The 18,552-nt window shown below is 42.3% G+C and overlaps 1 protein-coding gene across 8 annotated transcripts in view; it reads right to left on the bottom strand.

The window, feature by feature from the left end:
• The window catches only part of LOC146866091 (transducin-like enhancer protein 1), a 136,216-nt gene that overhangs the window by 107,952 nt on the left and 9,712 nt on the right, over nucleotides 1–18,552 (bottom strand). For 4 of the 8 annotated variants that reach the window (XM_085633200.1, XM_085633189.1, XM_085633190.1 and 1 more), the window contains exons 5-6: nucleotides 2,381–2,443; nucleotides 522–626 (exon numbers count right to left, since the gene is read on the bottom strand). In XM_085633200.1, the coding sequence (XP_085489326.1) occupies nucleotides 522–626; nucleotides 2,381–2,443 (168 nt within the window). The remainder of the gene's footprint in view (nucleotides 1–521; nucleotides 627–2,380; nucleotides 2,444–18,552) is intronic. The other 4 variants (XM_085633214.1, XM_085633193.1, XM_085633197.1 and 1 more) reach the window with 1 other exon arrangement.

The following is an 18,552-nucleotide window of genomic DNA, read 5'->3' as shown; positions in this document are numbered from 1 at the left end:
AGAGGATATCACCCGCATCATTTTATTGTGCAAGAAGAATGTTTTTTGGGACTGACCCGACTAAAAGAACTACTAATATACTTCTGAGTTGAGAAAACATCTACTATAACCTAACTGCAAGTGAAATTATAATTCTGTGCTTCACATTCCAGCACTCCCACTACATTTTGTAACAGGAAATCGAAAGATTCAACTGTGCATAAATCTTAGAAAGGTTTTCCGTGTTTAAGTGCAAGAACTTTAAATAAGGTGGTCCGAGAACCTTAAGCACCACTGAGATGCAAATAATTAATAGATCTTGAAAAACATAGGCAACCCCAGACATACCCAAAGTTGCATGTTACCCATGATGCTGGCTCATGAGGATGCAATTAGCACAGAATGCGCTTCCCTATACTGCAGGAAATGTTTACTAATTTTCTCTCATCTCCCCAAAACATAGGTTCTTAGTGCAATGCATGACAGTTTAACACTTCACAGTAGCCTCATCTAACAAAACGGTAAGAAAATGAAATACACACGGTAGGAGGTAGACCAGGAAGGCCACGTACCCCGATGATTGCATTCAGCTCTGCCATGGTCACTTGCTTGGCACGCTCGACAGCTTGGGCGACTTGTTGCTGATGCTATGAAATAAATTATAACATTTTAGGTTCACAGGACTAAATATAGCCAAAACGGTCGAGTCAGTTTCCTCTTGTCTTACAGTTATTATGTAATAGTCAGTTTTGGTGGAAAAGTTACAAACATTTAAACATTCATGAATTTCAGGGAAGTCTGAAGGACAGAAGTTAAGAGGCAACAACGCTGTGTAAATATTACAGGTCTATCTGCACCCTCGCCAAACATGCATGTGGTAGCTCAAGAGAGACACCCAATTCTACGTTTGCAGCCTTCTGACTCGGGAGAGTGCCGATGCACACAACTCAAATGTAGACCTTCGTTGTTATTCACACTAAATACAGCGTAGCATTTGCAACTTTCTAAACTGCATTTAAGGCCACTGAGATTATGCAGCAGGGAGATGACCAAATCAGGCGGTAAGAAGACACAAATTATGCAGCATGATGAGCACATTTTGCGACAGTACTACGATTAGTCATTTTTACACGTTAACTCAATCAAGGCAAAGGTTTCACCCTATAAGTACCAGTTTGTCACCCATGAACACTAATTAGCAACAGAAAGCTGACTCCATCTTTATGAATGGTATTCCACCACACAGCAACATGTTGCCACATTTGTTGTAGCTTTTGATCTGTTTGAGCTCAAACTTTGTTTTGTTAAACTCATCAGCTTATGAAGTAAATGGCGGATTATGTGACAAAGGCAGCAACTCTAAACGCAACCAGAAAATGGAGCCGCAGCAAAAAAAAAATAAAAAAAAAATTGCATAATTCCAGTGACCTACGTTACATTTTTTAGAGACACTAGGGGCAGATTCTCAACAGCTATAAATACAACCGAAGGCCTGCAACTGCGCATGGTTACAGATTCACAAATTTACAGGAAGCACGCTGTTGATGTGAGCAAAATGCAGGGCATTCCCCACCCTATAACAACCACTACACGCGCCGCCACCTTTTTCCTGATGGATTTGCGAGTCCCTTGGAGCAAGTACATCGCTTTGAAACTGTTAAGCCACCTTCTGGATTTTTTAACACTCGCAAAAAGGCTTTTTCCACATTTAAGTTAAATTTACGCACGTAAATGGCTTTGTTAATAGGGTCTGGACATGCCGGCCAAGAGAACAGTGCCATTCGGTGCCTAGGGAGAGAATCTTACACGGTGCATGAAAATAAAGGGAGGAACTCTTGTCATCCAGGTAAAAATGTAAATCCAGTAGTAAATAATGCAGTTATTGTCCAATTGAACTTCTCCCATTCTACCCAGTAGTCCCCGTTGCTCAGAAAAACGTCAGTCATCGTTGCTAGTATTGGAGTAGGCCAGGTCGAATAGTTGTGCTACCTAAGCTTGCTCCCGGAGCAAGAGCAAATTGAGCCGAGTACTTGCAAACAAACAGATAACCGTTTAAAAAGACAAGTGGACCATACTTCTCTTTGAAGTACACAACAAAAGGGCGCCACTGATAGGGAAGCCCTTCACTGATCAAGAGCTGCCAAACATGCACTACCCCCTCCCTTCCGTTGAACCACCCAAGCGCACTTCCGGGTAAAGATCAGTTCAGAAAGGAGCACGCGCCTCCTGCCGCAAAGTATGTATGATCTGATCGAGAATGCCAAGCAGGCAGCACGCGCTTTTCAACTAGAACAGATGTTCTCGCATTTGCGGGTTGTGATAAAATTAACATCTTAAACTAGTTAATTTGCAAACAGAGAAGAACATAATTGCACTTTAACAGCTGAACAGTTTTACTTACTTCCTGGGAGAGAAACGGAATAACTTGGGCACAGATCGTGTTCAACCGCTTGGCAATTTCAGTCTATGAAAGAGAAAATATGTAGGTGAGAAAATGGAAATAAAGGCCGAATTTACATTTGTAAAATAACGTCTATTTAATTAGGATTTATAATTCTAAGACGATACATCATCTAAACCTCTGGCCCAACTATGCAATGAAATATACAAATTAGAGTGAAAAAACAACATATCTCTGAACAAGCTGGCCCAGTTTCCACTTCAAAAAGGACACTGTAGATCTGTAGACGAGTTGATCAGTAACTGGTCTCTCGAACTATGTCCAGTGAACCCCTTGACATATAGACTTCAAGATCCCATGGGTCCAGATAAATGGACCTTTAACTTTGGACACATTCCTTGGCACCCATAATCCGTCTTTTCATTTTTCGGTAGTAGAGAATCCTCATTTCACTTTTGATGGGGTTCTCAAAAGGTGTGCTTGTTGAGTTTTTCTGCAGTTTCTCATACAACTTCTGACTTCCACCAAGTTTTCAGTCTCGCCATGCACCAAGCTACCATTTTGAAGATAAATTGAAGGTCAGACATAGCATACTCGATTTATTGAGCACTGCCTCACACTTTTGTTCCTAACTACACAAGTGAAAAAACCACAGCAAACGAACCGAGAGCCTAAGATAGCCAAGAACTAATGAACACACTCATTAAGATACCACTCAAGGAATTCCAGGTTATTATTTATTGTAACACCCGACTAATTAAACGCTGTGAAGCTGTTGGCGTTCTAGCCGTGACCGAAAAGAGATCGCATCCTCTGCATTTGTGGGTTCCTGGTTTCCACTGCAATGCATTCTTAGGCATTCATAACAACCCATTCTTTTTAATAAAAGCTGGCAGATTTAATTTGCACTAATTATGAAATTGGATCAGAGGCTCAAACCTGTAGTGTCAATTATGCACAAGGTTGCATTCGGATAAACCAAGCTGGGCGTAATAGTAAATAACAGCATTCTGGTACTAAAAGTACAAACATTACCACATTGTACAGCAACTGGTGCCTGTACAGAGAAGAAGTCCACAAAGCATCAGAAGCTACTAAATGTCATTTATGAAGCCAGAGGGTAAAACACTTTATTGCAATACAAGCATTCCTGAGCAGTTTTCAGTGTAAGCTATACATTTCAGAGAGCCAAGAATTAAGAAACTGCACTTTCTATAGCTGAAACAGTGGTACTTGCCACTTCACATCTCCCAGTATTTAGCCTTGATTATAGACAGCACTGCACTCCAGAACAAGTCCCAATTATCTCAGGAGAAGAAACCTAGAATATAATATTGAATGGGAAGCCTTTAAATAGTCCTATGCGTGATGGGAATGTGTAGATTGCAATCTTGATCCAAGGGCAACAGCAACAAATAAGGCCAGGATAGGAATTAGCCACACACTGCACCCACACACCACACAAAACCTGCATTGTGGGCAGAGGTAAAGCGTTTACAGTACAGCTGGTCTGGAGAAAGACTGTATACGATGGAGAGTCTGAACCAGAAGTATAGAAAAGCAAAAATGAAACAAGCTTTTTCTTCAGCAGGGACTTTGTTCTACAAGGACAAGGCACGTGGAGAGTAGAGAGGTTGGCTCAGGAGTAATGAAGGTAAAACACTCCATTACCAAAATAAGGTGGACTATACTTTGAATCTCTCTACATTTGGTGGAGGTGCCACCTCTTATAAAAAATATTCAACAATTCAGAAAATCCAGTTAGGATGTAAGCACAGTAAGGCGTAAAATGCTACTCGACACTGTCCTCATCACAGTATGATTCAGCATTGGCCACCCCCACTAAAATGTTCAAGAGTGAACAAGTCCATCAAGATACAATGGTATCAATAAGTATGATGAGGGAGTGTAAAGATAAAAGTTCTCCAGCGGCATATCAAGCAAGCGGTCAAGGAAATAAAAAGATACAAGAGTCCAAGCAATACCATAGCTGACACCAAACTCTAGTTCAGTGGCCCGAAGACAGCCAAAGGACAATGGACAAAAGGAGTGGTCACATCCACCTACTACAGCAAGTCATCATCTTTTTGGAGATAGTGGAGACAGCACTAAGAATAGGAGAACAGCAAAGCTTACAACATTCCACCCTAGAATTCGCAAACATATAGGATTGGACATTAACACAAGATGGGTCACTCCACAGTCTGAAAACAACCAAAGATTCTAGAACACCATTAGAAACTAGGTTGCACCAGAGACCGATTTCATTTAGTCACTTGGGTGAACGGACTAGCAAACCGCCCACATGTAATGAATGGACAAGTCCACATGCAGCGAGCACAACACAGATTTTGAAATAATAATTATTCTAGCAATAGGAAGAGTGGATATGCAGGGGCTTGAATAAGGGGTGAAAAAACAACAAAGCCTCATTAACGCGTAAATGGTCTTTTATAGACCTGTGAAGTACTGGGATGCGGCTGGCAGCTCCAAAACTGTGTGCACGCCCAGGAAGCTGTCTTACCCCGGGCTGACACACGGGGGGGGGGGGGGGGTCAGAAGGCCTTTGAGCACTATTGGCATTTCACACATGATGTGAAGGCATTTGTATCCCCCAAGTCTTAGTCAGAAGCCCCTTTTTGGGCGGCACCCTGATCTGGTCAAAATACACCACTGGGCCCAGCAGCTACCTCATCCCTTTGGTCTTCGCAACTGCAACTGGTCAAAAGAGTATGCCTTTGTTCCGCATTTCTCTTAGCTCTGATCCATACTTTGGGGACCCTCCTGCACCCACAGGGTGTGTCCGAACTGCGACCCTTTGCAAGTCGAAACTGGTCAGACAGGAGGTCCTGTATGTTTAAGGCCTTTGACATGGCTGCCGCCACCGATTCAGATACTGTCAATTCTCACATGATGATAAAATCCGTGTCCATACCATATCTCACTGTTGTGTCCTGCCTCGTGTACCCATGCTCTTCAGCCATGTCTGCGTGGAGATGAGTGACAAAGGGGGACTAGGGATTATCAGTGTTCAGCAATGCAAACAGACCCCACAGCCCTAGCTACTGTTGAAACTTGCAGGGAAGGCAGAGATTGAAATGGGAGAGCTCACAGGGGAGACTGCCCACTGGAGCTCTCCTCGATCCATGTGACGTTTAAAACCGGAAGCGTGGCCTTCTGCTGCAACATGTGCTGAGGCGGTGGCACCTGTCGCAGCATCACTGTAGCAAACCACAGTCGCACCCACACTGGCTCCACGTCAAAGCGGGTGTTGCACACTACCCAGAATGAGATGCCAACAGATTTTATTCCAGAATCAAAGATACTTTTTTCTGATATCTTGTTTAGGGGCAAGGATGTGGCACAACAGCCAGAGCTGATGACTGTAGAGCTGGGAAACGAGGTTCAATTCTTGATGTCTGCTCAACATCCTGTGATTCTGGGCAAATCACTTCATCTCCCTGTGCTTACAAAAAATGAATGTGTGCTTGTGTAATGTAAAAGATGCTCCTGTAAAGCGCTCCAATACCTTTGGGTCATGTTCTCGCTATATAAAACTGCAAAAAATATATTTACAAAATTTTGTGAGCACTCCCGTTTACAGGTACTGCTCAAGACTGAAGTGGAGCACAACCCAAGGATGGCAGAAGCAAGAATCCATCCACACTGTCTGTGGAGAAAAACATGCACTCCCACACCTGTGTTTTGGGAGTGTTTTTGCCAATCTATCCTAAATGTTATGCTTTATGTGAAAAATAAAGCACCAATGCAATTTTTTGTGCCAATTTTTTTCTTGGAGACTTTTCATTTGAACTTTAGAATAAGCACATGTACTACAAAAACGTCAGTTTACTAAACACTCTTACTTTATTAGTATTTGCCCAATACGACCTGGGCCCTGCAGGAGGGAATGGCCATCAATGATGCAGAATACCAGCTTCCAGAACTTTGTCAGGTGGTGGTGGTGGTGGGGTATTCGACGTGTAAAAAGGTTTAGATGGGTGGGGGCGCTCGACCGACAAAAGTTTGAAGACCTCTGCGCTAGAGTATAGTTAAAAGTAACTGTTAGGATGAGAGGCAGATCTGGCACCGTTCAGATACAAGCTATCGATGTGCACGCGGGTTACAAACATTTCTGCACAAATGCATTACCCGAATAGCAACACGAGCTACGAATTTCTATTCGATACCGTTTAAGAACTCGCACGTTTTACTGCAGTGACCTTTTAGCACACACCGCCCACACGCCCGTCTCAGAATCCATGACAGCGCGTCACGGGAATGACCCCGGAAGTGAACACACCCCTGCATCATGGCAGGGTAACACGACTACGGTAATTGCCCATGTTCTCTTTGGCAAAACAGAGTGCTAGGTCGTGCATGTCAAGAGAAAGCTCTCGCAGCAGCGAGGCAGCCCTTAACAGCTCATCTCAAGTGCCCCTAATTGTTTATGTTCTTAAAGCACAGCCTCTTGAACACATTCATTTTTTAATAGCAGGCTCGAACGCGTGGCCCATCAAGGAATGACAAAGCATTTCTGCTCACGCAATGATAGTCTTTTGATTTATGTCTAAATGACAAGCTTGGCAGCCTCTCCACACCAGCCTCAAGTGCTGCCCTCCTTTCAAGAACTCCATTAAAACGAACAGGAAGGATTCAGCTGCATTTTCCAAAGCACGTTAAGCCTGTATCCAGCATGGTCCAGGGCAGTCTTTTTCTGGTGCCATCTGATTAAATGGCTTTGATGATTAAGCTTAGCTATTGCCGAGCATGGGCTGGCTTCATTTATAACCATCACAGAACTGGCACGCATGGCAAAGCATCACCAACTACAAGTTTTCCACTGTCAACATATTTTAAGGAATCTTTAAACCCGCATGCTATGTGTATGCAGGGATACGCTCACATTACAAATCTAGAAAATACACTGTTCAATATAATCTACCCTGTTTACAGTAGATTTGATGCTGCAGAAAGCACGTGTTGATGGTGAACTCACTACAACAGAGCGATGAACGTAGACACTGGGACAAACAATCCCTGGTTCGAAGCCCCAAAAAGGTGTCTTACAACTGAAAGGCCCTCAGTTACTGGCGGGTTTAGACTCCATCAAACCCGCATACTGTCAGTCATCCACTCACTAACTCATGCTCGCATTCATCCACACACCCACCAACAATTAAACACAAACTTTAACAAGCATATGCAAAAAAATTAAAGAATAAAAGTAGAAAAAAGGGGACCCAAAGTCCATTTGTATATGTACATGTGTTCATGCATTTTTTAGGATGGTTTTTATTACAAGAACTTGGCTGACTGCTAAAGCGGTCAGGTGGGATTTAAATGCATTTTAATACACACACTGTTAAATGCTAGAACATAAAGCTACAAACATGTAGAAAATTACTGCTGGCAAAGTACACAACTCGTCCTATGAGCAACAGCAAAAATTCTTAAATGCAAATTTTCCACCCCTAGGGTTGGGCAGACAGTGGTAACAAGCTGAAAACCATTTACTACTACAGTAATCTGCCAGGTCGCACACTGAAAATATCTGAACATGTTTTAGGAGTATAATAACAATCCACTTTAGAACCCTATATCATGGGTTTCCACTATAACTGTCAGCCTTAGTGCCTTTGTCACAGCTTTTTGAATAAATAAGTATAACAGACATAGCGAATCGGACAAAACTCTTTCTAAATAACCAATGAGATCCGCAGCCTTCAGCAATGGCTTGTCCCTTTAGCCAACACTGATCAGCTGCGTGGAGCATAGGATTTGCTACAAGGCAACAATCAGGCATACAATTATAATTTGAACAAAATGCAGTTAGCAAATTATACAACATTCCTAAGTTGGCAGAACAAGGATTGTCATAGTATAAATCTTCTACCGTGCAGGTTAAAAGGCAGGAATCAACACCAAAATACTTGCTTTTACAAAAGATTTGTGGTCAGGCTTTACCACAGAAAAATAACAATTCACCCTAAAAAGACTACTAGATCGATATATGCTTTTCACCATAAACAGGTCACACCTACTGCCTTTGTAGTAGCTTTTGGTTACAAACAGACCAGACCTAGCCATATGGCACCTGACAAAAGTATTCCTCCATAAACCAATCAGGCCTTCAAAATTCATAAATAGCTTGCTTCCATAACCAACTCCGACCTACTGTACGGAGCATAAACTCTCACAAGGCATTCAGTCATAAAATTACAACCCTATACTGTATGACCACTGGCCAGAATTATAGAGATACACAGTCCCTTCTGAGAGGGCAAAGAAGGATTATTCTACTAAAAATCTTCACCCAGGTTGTGTCATAAATGAAAAGCAACACAAAATCTTTTCCAATAGTCTCTGAAATTCCATGCGACAGAATATGTGGCATCAGGCTTTCACACAGTGTAATATCAACCTACCTAGAAATATCTATTGCCTTTAAGCAGGTTTACCTGTAAAAAGTCAATCCTGCCGATTAAATCGTAATCTTTCAAAATAAACAGATTACAACTACGGAATTGGATATAACTTTTCCCAACGAACCTGGCAGCCCTCATCAACAAAAGCCTTCTATATTTATTGAGCATAAGATTCCTCATAACGCAAGAGTGATAGAACTTCAATAATCTAAAACCAGCGCTGGCAAATCCATATACAACAGGCCCCAAAACCATTTAACAAGGATTATCAGAAAGCAAATCTACCGTGAGTGTTTGTCAGAGGCGATGTCCAATACAAAAAACGTGTTTACTACAGTATTCTGTATGACAAAGTACCAGTCTACAGGCTGCATAATAACCCACCCATAAAAGGTTACTGGCTTTAACATGCATTTTGCAATATTTCAAATTAAACGGATCAAACCTATGGCATCTGACTTAAATTAACCAGTCAGGCCTACACATCATTTGGTCATCACCATAACAAACTCAGACCTACTCTATTGCACATAATCTCCCTCACAAAGCAATCTGACATACAGTACAAAAAAAACAAGCATTGGCATAGCCAATAGGTCTCGCCTTTGGGACCTTATAAGTGCTTAGCCATGCAACAGTTGCATAACTAAATACTTATAGTTCTCAAAAGCGAGACCTATTGGCTATGCCAAGCGGCTGTGCGGCTGCAAAAGTGATCGAGATCAAACATCAAAGCGGCCGTAATCGCGGTAAAAGCGGCACGCGCGCCCACGCACTGTAGCTCCAGGCTGGCCTGATAGCACTTTTTGAAGCCCTCTCAATAAGTCTCGCCAGACCAGCGCATGCGCTGGGTCAGGCGAGACCTAAAAATAGGTACAAACTTACAATTGGCAAAATATACACCCTCTTCAAAATGGGCCAGAATGGAATTCCTAAAGTCCAAATCTTCTTAGTGGTTTGTCAGAGGGCAGTCACCTCCAAGACAATTTCGTACTATGATAATTTGTGAGATTTTACATAATAAAATAAAAGTGTACTGTTTTGACTGCAGTATAATAACTATCCACTCTTAATGCCTACTGAGTTTGACATACGCTTTTCAGAATAAATAAATCACACCTACAGCATTTGTTGAAAAGGTTGCTAATAAATAGAGGAAACGTATGGCATCTAACAAATATCAGTCATTGGCTTGTCATCATAATCAACTCAGGACTACTATACTGAAAGTAAGCTTTTGAACAAGAAAGCATAAAACAAGCACTTTTTAAACAGAAGCACACAACTTCTGCCAAAAACAATGATGTGATTAAGGGAATGTGGGAAGAGCTGCAGTCAATCTCCGGTAGGATCTCTTTTTCTGCTGCACATAAGGTATGGCTGAGGCGGCTTTGTCAAGCCAGCCCTAACAAACACAAATGTGCAAGGAAAAAGCAAAAAACGGGCACATACTTCTAAATACATGCCACGATCTATGGCTACATAATAGTAGATTGAATTTGCACCGTGTAACAAGAGCACAGTTATTGTATTGCTGTGCCACTCGACCATCGGGCACCCACCCATGTCATTAGAAACCTCTCAAAGCATTTACAACTGACAGCACAATACAAGAAACGGACACCAAACCCTGCACATCTCCACAACAATACCCCCCCATCACTGTTCTCATACACTAGCAAAGTTACCGAAAGACAAAACCATCATGCCATTTACACCTTCCAACACCACTTGTTAGTCAACAATCCCACAATGCATAACCTACCATCAGATCAATACGAAAAGAGACCTCTTCACGCCTTTGTTGACAGATGTGGCCTAGCAGCAAGAGCGGCTTGCTTTGGAAGCGGGTTGAAATATTAGCCCTCACTCAACATCCTGCTATTCTGTGCAAATCACCTTATCACTGCATGCCAAAAATGGGTAACATCGTGTTCTCTTGCAAAGAGCTCTAATATCCTAAGGCCATGTGATTAAAAGGAGGACGACAAATAACAAAAAAATACAAAACACCCTGGCAGAGTCAATAGGTCTCACCTTTGGGACCAACGGCTTTGTCGTTTGCATTTGGTGGTGCTATCAAATCAAAATGCACTCATCGTACCATTAACACAATTGCCGTTTGCATTTCTTTTTAGCAGATCCAAGATGGCAGATTCCACTTTGTAATCAAGCTATGCTCCAGGGAAGGGACAAACAAGATAGACAATGCAAGCCTTTGAATAAGAAGCAAGAAAATTACAGTGACAAAGTCAACCAATGGGAAGCAACAGGCAGGCTATAAGCCCACTGCAAGATCTTGCTAAGCGGACATCTTCTGCAGACAGGTTGCGCTGTCTGCTATGCCCAACCTAAAAAATATAAAAATCCAAGGAGCTCCACTGGTGCCTCTACATAATTGACAACATAGTGTGCCTGAAGATGAATGGGCCAAGTAGAACTCAAAACACAGGCCATGAATTAAACACTTGCATTGTGGATCTGCCCAAATCAGAATTCAACAAGACAACCACCATCCTCTCCTCCCCCAAGCAACTTCCAACTAAGTGAATAACTCCCAGAATGTGCAAGAAAGAGCTTGGAGTGGTCCTAACCACTCTCAACATGTTGCAAAAACAAGGGGCAGTGAAATCTTGTCAAGCAATTAACCAGCACTAAATAAGACTAATAAAGACAGGATTACAAGATAGAGTGAAAGATAAAAAGAAAGCTCTACTAAACGCATACCTCTTCATAACAGATCAAAAGCTGTGTGAAAGTACAGAGTACTGTCACTCAGAATATATGTAGCCAATGGGCAAAGTGGGCCGCCCCACTGTTCGATGCTGTAGTGGGCACACGAAATATGTGAATGACAAAAACAAGCCAACTGATGAAGATGGGTGGCCGGAAGCCCCCCCAAAAGGAACAATCCTGCCATTTACACAGTCTAACATAGGTCTTGGCTAGTAGTAAGCGTAAAAACAGGGAGATATGATAATATATACTAAGGGTACCCTTGAAAACTGGGAAAGAGGCTAGGGGTAGCCATCACTGATTGACTCAATGCTGCTACAGTATAAGTTCAGAACAGATGCAAAGAGAAAAGGTAACAGCAATAGCAGGTGATAAACGTAGATGTGTTAGGTCACATCAAATCTATTAGCACCATTTCATGATCAGAGTACACATACCTAGAGCATATACTTTACATATTTAAAATAGATCAGTGTAGAGAAAAACGTTACTACAAGTTTACGAAACCACTAGTATGATAAAATCTGAACACTGTCCCATGTTACACCAACAAAGCCATGTGTAAATCACAGGAGGGCCTGAGAAACCTTCCATTGCACTAATGACAGTGGATGGTTCCAGAAAAATCAGTCGACATTGTGGTTACAAAATGTGGCAGTTTCCGTTTTACAACAGGGTTGGAAGTAAAGTAATGTCACAGGCAACATGCATCAAGCAATATGCCTTCTTACATCCACCACTGTCCTAAACTCATAACTGACGTATTACCAAAGCACAATCTCTATTCTAACCAAGTCCACAATTTGATTACAGAGTACCAATGTACCTCAACACAGAAAAGACGAGTAGGAATAGAAGAAACATTGAGATCCGGCTGCTGTGCGGGTACTGAATGAACTGAGTAACAGTGGGTATTAAAGAGCAAAGCGCAAGGAGGTCTGCACATCCCGTGTCAGAGCGCCGACCAGGTGACAAATTCTTTGCTTCTGAGCAACTGGTCAACTAACAGAATGGCAATGAGATTGTAACTGAATGAATTATTTGGGCATGCAATTAAGCTTGAAACCAGCAGGAGTGGGCCATGGCTCTTGAAAATTACACAATCAATTTTCCCTGGGGAATGTCTTGTGCACCGATTTTTTATTTTTTTTTGCAAATCGGAAGAAATGGAGAAAACGCTTTCTGAACAAAGCCCAAGGGGTACGCGTGGATAATGTGGAAACATACTGGCAAAGCGCCACTTTAGGTTTACCAGAGCATTAGAGGCCAAATTGAGAACACGGCTTGCCTTTCACAGGTCTGCGCCTGCACTCTGCAGGCACAGGAGGCCGCGCTCAATAACACTGAACTACTTTTGGCTGCACAAAATGGACTTCCTGCCATTTATACAGTGTAACATAGTAAACCACCAGGGAATAAAGGTCAGCGTTGCACTTTTCGTCATTACTGAATCATTTGAGATGATCTGTGCTGAGGATGAGAAGAAAATCGAAGGCTGCGAGAATGCTGCAAATGGCTTATTGACCTCAGACCAATTTTCAACTCCATCTGTCTAATAGCAGACATGTGGATAAAAAGCTCTCCTTACGGGGCACTCTGCTGGCTTTTTTAGATTTTAAATCCATGTCGCTCATCTTAAATGCTAGCCACTCATTGTGTAAGCCAGGAATGCATGCATTGATTTGTTAATAACAGGGCGGAAATACACATTTAAAACCCCACATTGCAGTTTACAGATTTTCACCCTCTAGAAAGACAAATGGATTTCAGACGCCAGCTCGGAACTTTACTCTAACAAGCCTCTAAGAGGGTTTCGCTGTAACTGAAAGTACTCTATTTTCTGGAGGCAACAGTAAATATTGAGCAGAATAAAGATTTTATTTGCTTTCTCAGGTCACCCCTTGATAGAAAAAAATCAGCCAGGGGATTCTGCTCTGTATTATGTATTTCCACGAGAAATTGGACAATTTTTATTTACGAAATTGTGTGAATCACAAGTTAAATCGGAAATTCGCTCACACAGTTACATGGTATGTGAGAGAGAAATGGTCCACTACGATAAGTGTATTCAGGAAGGATATAAACTATTAAAGAAAAACATGAACAGTTGAGGTATAACCCTAAATAGTAAGGATTACTCAATACTCCTGCCGAGTGCCAGGCGAATGCCTGTGTCACACTACGTTGCACCAAAGCATAGATACCTCAACTTCGAGAAATAAGCAGTTAGGAAGCTGGGATCTCGAATGAAAAAAATAAGTACTTTTTATTAAATGTTCTTTTCTTTACCTATGAATACATTATGGGTGTAGGTTTAAGCATCAACAGCAAGATACAGACAAGGAAGAAAGAGGGGGGGGGGACACAACATACTGCAATTATATATATATATATATATAAATAAATTTTTTTTAAAAACACACACAATCTCTGTTCCCAGCAGTATATCAGTGTCAAACAACCACACTGCCGGCCCAGATTCAATTCAGGTAAGTGCCCCTGCCAAATGTTCTTGTTCCCAGGCGTGCTTTAAGATTATTTTATTGCTTAAAATGTAATCTGTTCCAACTGGCGTCTCCATGACAACGTTGGCTAACCCTGCAAATCATTTGGATAATTGGATATCTTATCTCTCTACGGCTCTCAAATCCAATGATTCTGCTGAAATTGCATCAGCCAATAAAATTTACAGGCCACCTGAGTGTAAGCAGCGCAGGAGGAGCCACATTTCCATGCCCCGTCCGACCACAATCACCATCATGCAAATAAGACTACTTAGCGAGGCTACACACTTCGTTTTCAAAGGAAATGTACAGTCCCAACAGTTGTCTTAGCTCAAGCTCGCGCTTTGTTCGCTCTGCAGTGTAGATCATGGTTGGCCACCTGGGATATATGCTTCCATTCTATTAACACAGTCAGAACTACAAACACGCTACTATTGTTTTAAGTGCAACCCGACACGAGCAACAGCAGAGCCCAATGAATGTAGGTTCTGCTCACTTTTCTTAAAGTTAACCTTGCATGCTTATCTCTTTGATTTTTTACAGTAGACCATTAAAGGTAGGATGGATAGTTCGAAAAAGAATTTAAATTATTTTCAGAATTTATGCAACTTTGCATATTAATCACTCTTCATTTATATGAGCATTACCTCCACCATCCTTCATGCTCTGAAGGAAACTAGAAATTTTGAAAAAAAGGAGGCAGAATCTTAGCGTCTTCACCTCTCAATGCATTGAAGTTTCTCCACGACCATGCTACGTTATCTACAAAGCGCCACACTGCGGAAGCACAGTGGACAGACGCGATAAACAAGGAGCTGATGTCAGCCATTTAACCGCCATCATGATTCGCCTCCATGGTTGCTGCCAACTGCTAGCAATAAGATCAAGCAGGACGGTGTGTCCATGAAATATTATTCCAAAGAAACCCATTATCACTGAAATCATATCTTCGAGTCAAGGAACTAGCAGCTCTCTTCCCTCCTCTGGCAGAGCCTACTCAAGACGGCCAGTAATGAGCTGCATTCAGCCTGCCTCCAGCCTTTCATGAACAGAAGCATTCATGCGAGCACAAGAACGAAACCGCATGCAATCTGCACACTGCTGCAGTGAGCATGCAGCTGCCATCCCATCCATAGGAGAAGACAGGCCTATACCGAAAGCCAATTTGACCAGGGGAATAGGTTTTACCAATGGAGGCCAGTGTCTTGTCTTCAAAGTACTGTGATGCACAACACTAGAATTACCTATCAAGAACCTACAATCACTATCTTAAGGGCACACTGTTTTTTTTTTTCTCTCCAGTTTGTGTTAAATAAATTCATACACAGTCCTGCGTGCCTTGTGGATAAGGGCATCGGGTGATGCACATAAGACCCCCGCTATTCTCAATGACTGAAGTTACAGGGAGAGAGCACAGCTTTGAAGATAAATATTCGTGTAGCAAATTGAAGCTAAAGACATTAAAGGTGCGCCGGAAATATGCCCTCACCTGATGAAATAACAATGCCTGAAAAGTCAAAGCAGATAGGACACCACTAGGTTTTCTTCCTACCATCTCACTTGAGCTTGTAGTTGCCTGCTGCGACTTGTTCATTTCTGAGAAACAAAGCTACTTTGGACGACCTTGCCCATTAGAGCTTGCAAGGTATCACATTATTCAACATTATAAGATTTAGGTGCCGTACGTTTTTGTGTCTCTTTGCAGTTGGAAAGAAATACCAATACTAAAGCAATGGCCAGTGGCCATGGTGTATATCTAAATCGCGTTACTTGTTGTGTTATGTAAATCAGAGTCCAAAACATTACAAAATAATCAAAAGCTTACTACAATCACTTGACATCACTAAGCTATGCTGGAAGTGTTCTCAAACTGAAGGAGAAAAAAATATATATTGTGTTCGGAGACTAAAACATGATCAGCATCTCAACTAGCAGTATCCAAGTTTACCTTAAGTTAAGGCAACAGTTTAAAACTAGGCAACAAAATCTTGCAAATGCAGAAGATTGAACCAACCCTTCCACTCCAACAAGCAAAAAAAAAAAATTAACAGGGCATTAGACATTTCATTAATGAGTCGGTTATCCTGGGTTAACTTCATCTAGGACAATTCATACCAAGATCTCCACAATGTGTACTTCCTAAAAGAATTTTCTTTCAATATAAAAGGGCTGGGACACAACCTGAAACCGTAACACTGTCTCCTAAACTCAAATGCCCTCCAGCCACAGCACCATCCCATACAACCAACCCAGGATCACAGACCCCATGCCTTTCAACCAACTAACAGATACAGTATGCAACTCAAACTGTGTCAGTGTCTATGCTAAAGACAAACAAATCCGTGATAGCCAACAAAATCCACGAGTCAGACAAAAATTGCAAGCCGGTTAGAATATAGCGGTTACTTGAGTCAACAGGAAACTTGACAGCTTGTTATGTATGGTCTTTTGCCAAGATCAGAAATACCTCATGGTCTAGCCTCCAATTCAATGAAGTAGACACTGTTGCTATGCGACCACTAAGGAAACAGCCATTACAAGGCAGTCATAACCACGAGTGACCATTACCATGAAGTCATTACCAAGCTTATACCTTTACCACGCATGCTTTTACTACAAGTACGCATTTACCAGGCATGTCTTTACAACGAATTTCTTTAAAGCCATGAATTATAAAGGCATTTGCGTGGTAATGGCGACAAGAACGCGACAATATTTAACAAAAAATATAAATAGGTTTTAGGGGGCAGTGTTCGAGGTGGTGGCTAAAGTGTTAAGGGGTGTGGCCAAGCCTGTAATGAAGGATGTGTTCTCCGGAGCTTATGGCCCAATCTGAGGCCCCTCGGACATAAAACCAGACTATGGGCTTCATGGAGCCACTACGCCCTAACCGGACCTCCACTGGAGAATTGGCTGGGGTCTCCCTGACTGACCATTACTAGAGTGTGTGCAGCTGGAAACTGGTCCGCAAGACTGACTGACTACTAAAATAGCAGTGGTCTGACACTGCTTAAGCAGTAGCCGTCTACACTGCTGGTTCGGCGCCCAAGGGTACGGCTTCCTCTGGCTGTACCAGCTATCCTACCCAAGGATCTACAGTCCAATATATGAGGGTGTCGTAGGTTTGCAGCCGGCGTCCCTGCCCTCATCGCAGTACCCAGAGAAGAAAGGCTACAGAAGCAGGACTGCCTTGAGACAGCACACCAGACGTGGTGCTGAGAGTATCGCATGATATACTGCAGGTACAGAGGAGCTGGGTTACTCCTGGACTTTGCTGCCCCCCCTCCCCCCCCCCGGGCTAAGTGTTGGGTGCAGTGAAATTAGAGGAGAATACGAGGGCGAGAGTGCATTTTTGCTGCCTGAACTTCCGCCATGGCAGATACCCCCAAAAAGGAGCCACAGAGCTGCCAGATTGTTTGAAGGCAGTTTTCAGTGTTATAAGCAGTACCAAACATACCTCAATTGAATTTTAAAAGTTTGCGTGGGAGTGGTATGTGTGGTTACTGTATGCGCCGCAATGGCACTTTCAATGTGTCCTGGTAAATGTGTGTTGTAATAGCATGCATGGTAATGGGGTGCGTGGTAGTGGGTCATGCGTGGTAGGGTGCACTTTCTAAAAGCATGTGTGATTGATGCATGCGCTGTTCCATCAAACAGCCGATAACTAAGATCAACCAGGAATGCAGGTATTGCTTTATGCTACAAGGTTGTTGGTAAGACAGCAAGAGTAAGCTGTACGCCTTTACAACAAGTGGAATAAGTAAGTTTATGTATGCAAGTTACCATTTGAGGAAAGAGACACTTAAAAAAAGTAAAGAAAATACAAGGAAACAGATTGCCAATAGAAAACCGAGCAAAGAGACAGAACGCAACTCGCTGAAGAATACATATGCCGGCATGCGGTTCATTAACATTCTTCCAACACACCATCCACTGCCCAATATGTGCTGAAAAAGTTTTTATTTTTTTAAATTTCAGGGCTCACAACCGCCATTCCACAGATAGTTACACCAGCACTATTAGCTACATTACAGTAAAAATGTAAATCTTGAACCTACATCACACAAAATCATTTACACCTTGATGAGTTCCAACCTAAAACCGTATTATACATTAACTGCTGTAATCCAAGTAGCCTGAGATGGATTATAGGCCACATGGTTATGGCAGAAGCTGAACCTGCACATCACAGTAGCAGGCTATTTTTGCTGCTAGGTTATCTAAATTATACGTTATGCTATTTATAATGCTCAAAACACACACACACACACGCAATCCAGCATTCAGGGATCCACGTGGGAGCCTTGCACTCACCCCCTTCCCCCCCCCTCCCCGAGGGTGAAACCCAAACTGCCCTGTACTCAAGTGAGAAACAACCCTATCACTGAAAAAGCATATTGCACCACCCATTCGTAAAGGCATTCATGGATTATGCAAGAGGTTACCCACCCACCCTCCAAACACTCACAAATTTCCACATGTAAATTTAGGCAGGTCAATACTG

The sequence above is a fragment of the Triturus cristatus genome, chromosome 2_1 (assembly GCF_964204655.1).
Source record: "Triturus cristatus chromosome 2_1, aTriCri1.1, whole genome shotgun sequence".
NCBI classification, from domain to species: Eukaryota; Metazoa; Chordata; class Amphibia; order Caudata; family Salamandridae; genus Triturus; species Triturus cristatus.
This window is presented reverse-complemented; position numbering and strand designations above follow the sequence as displayed.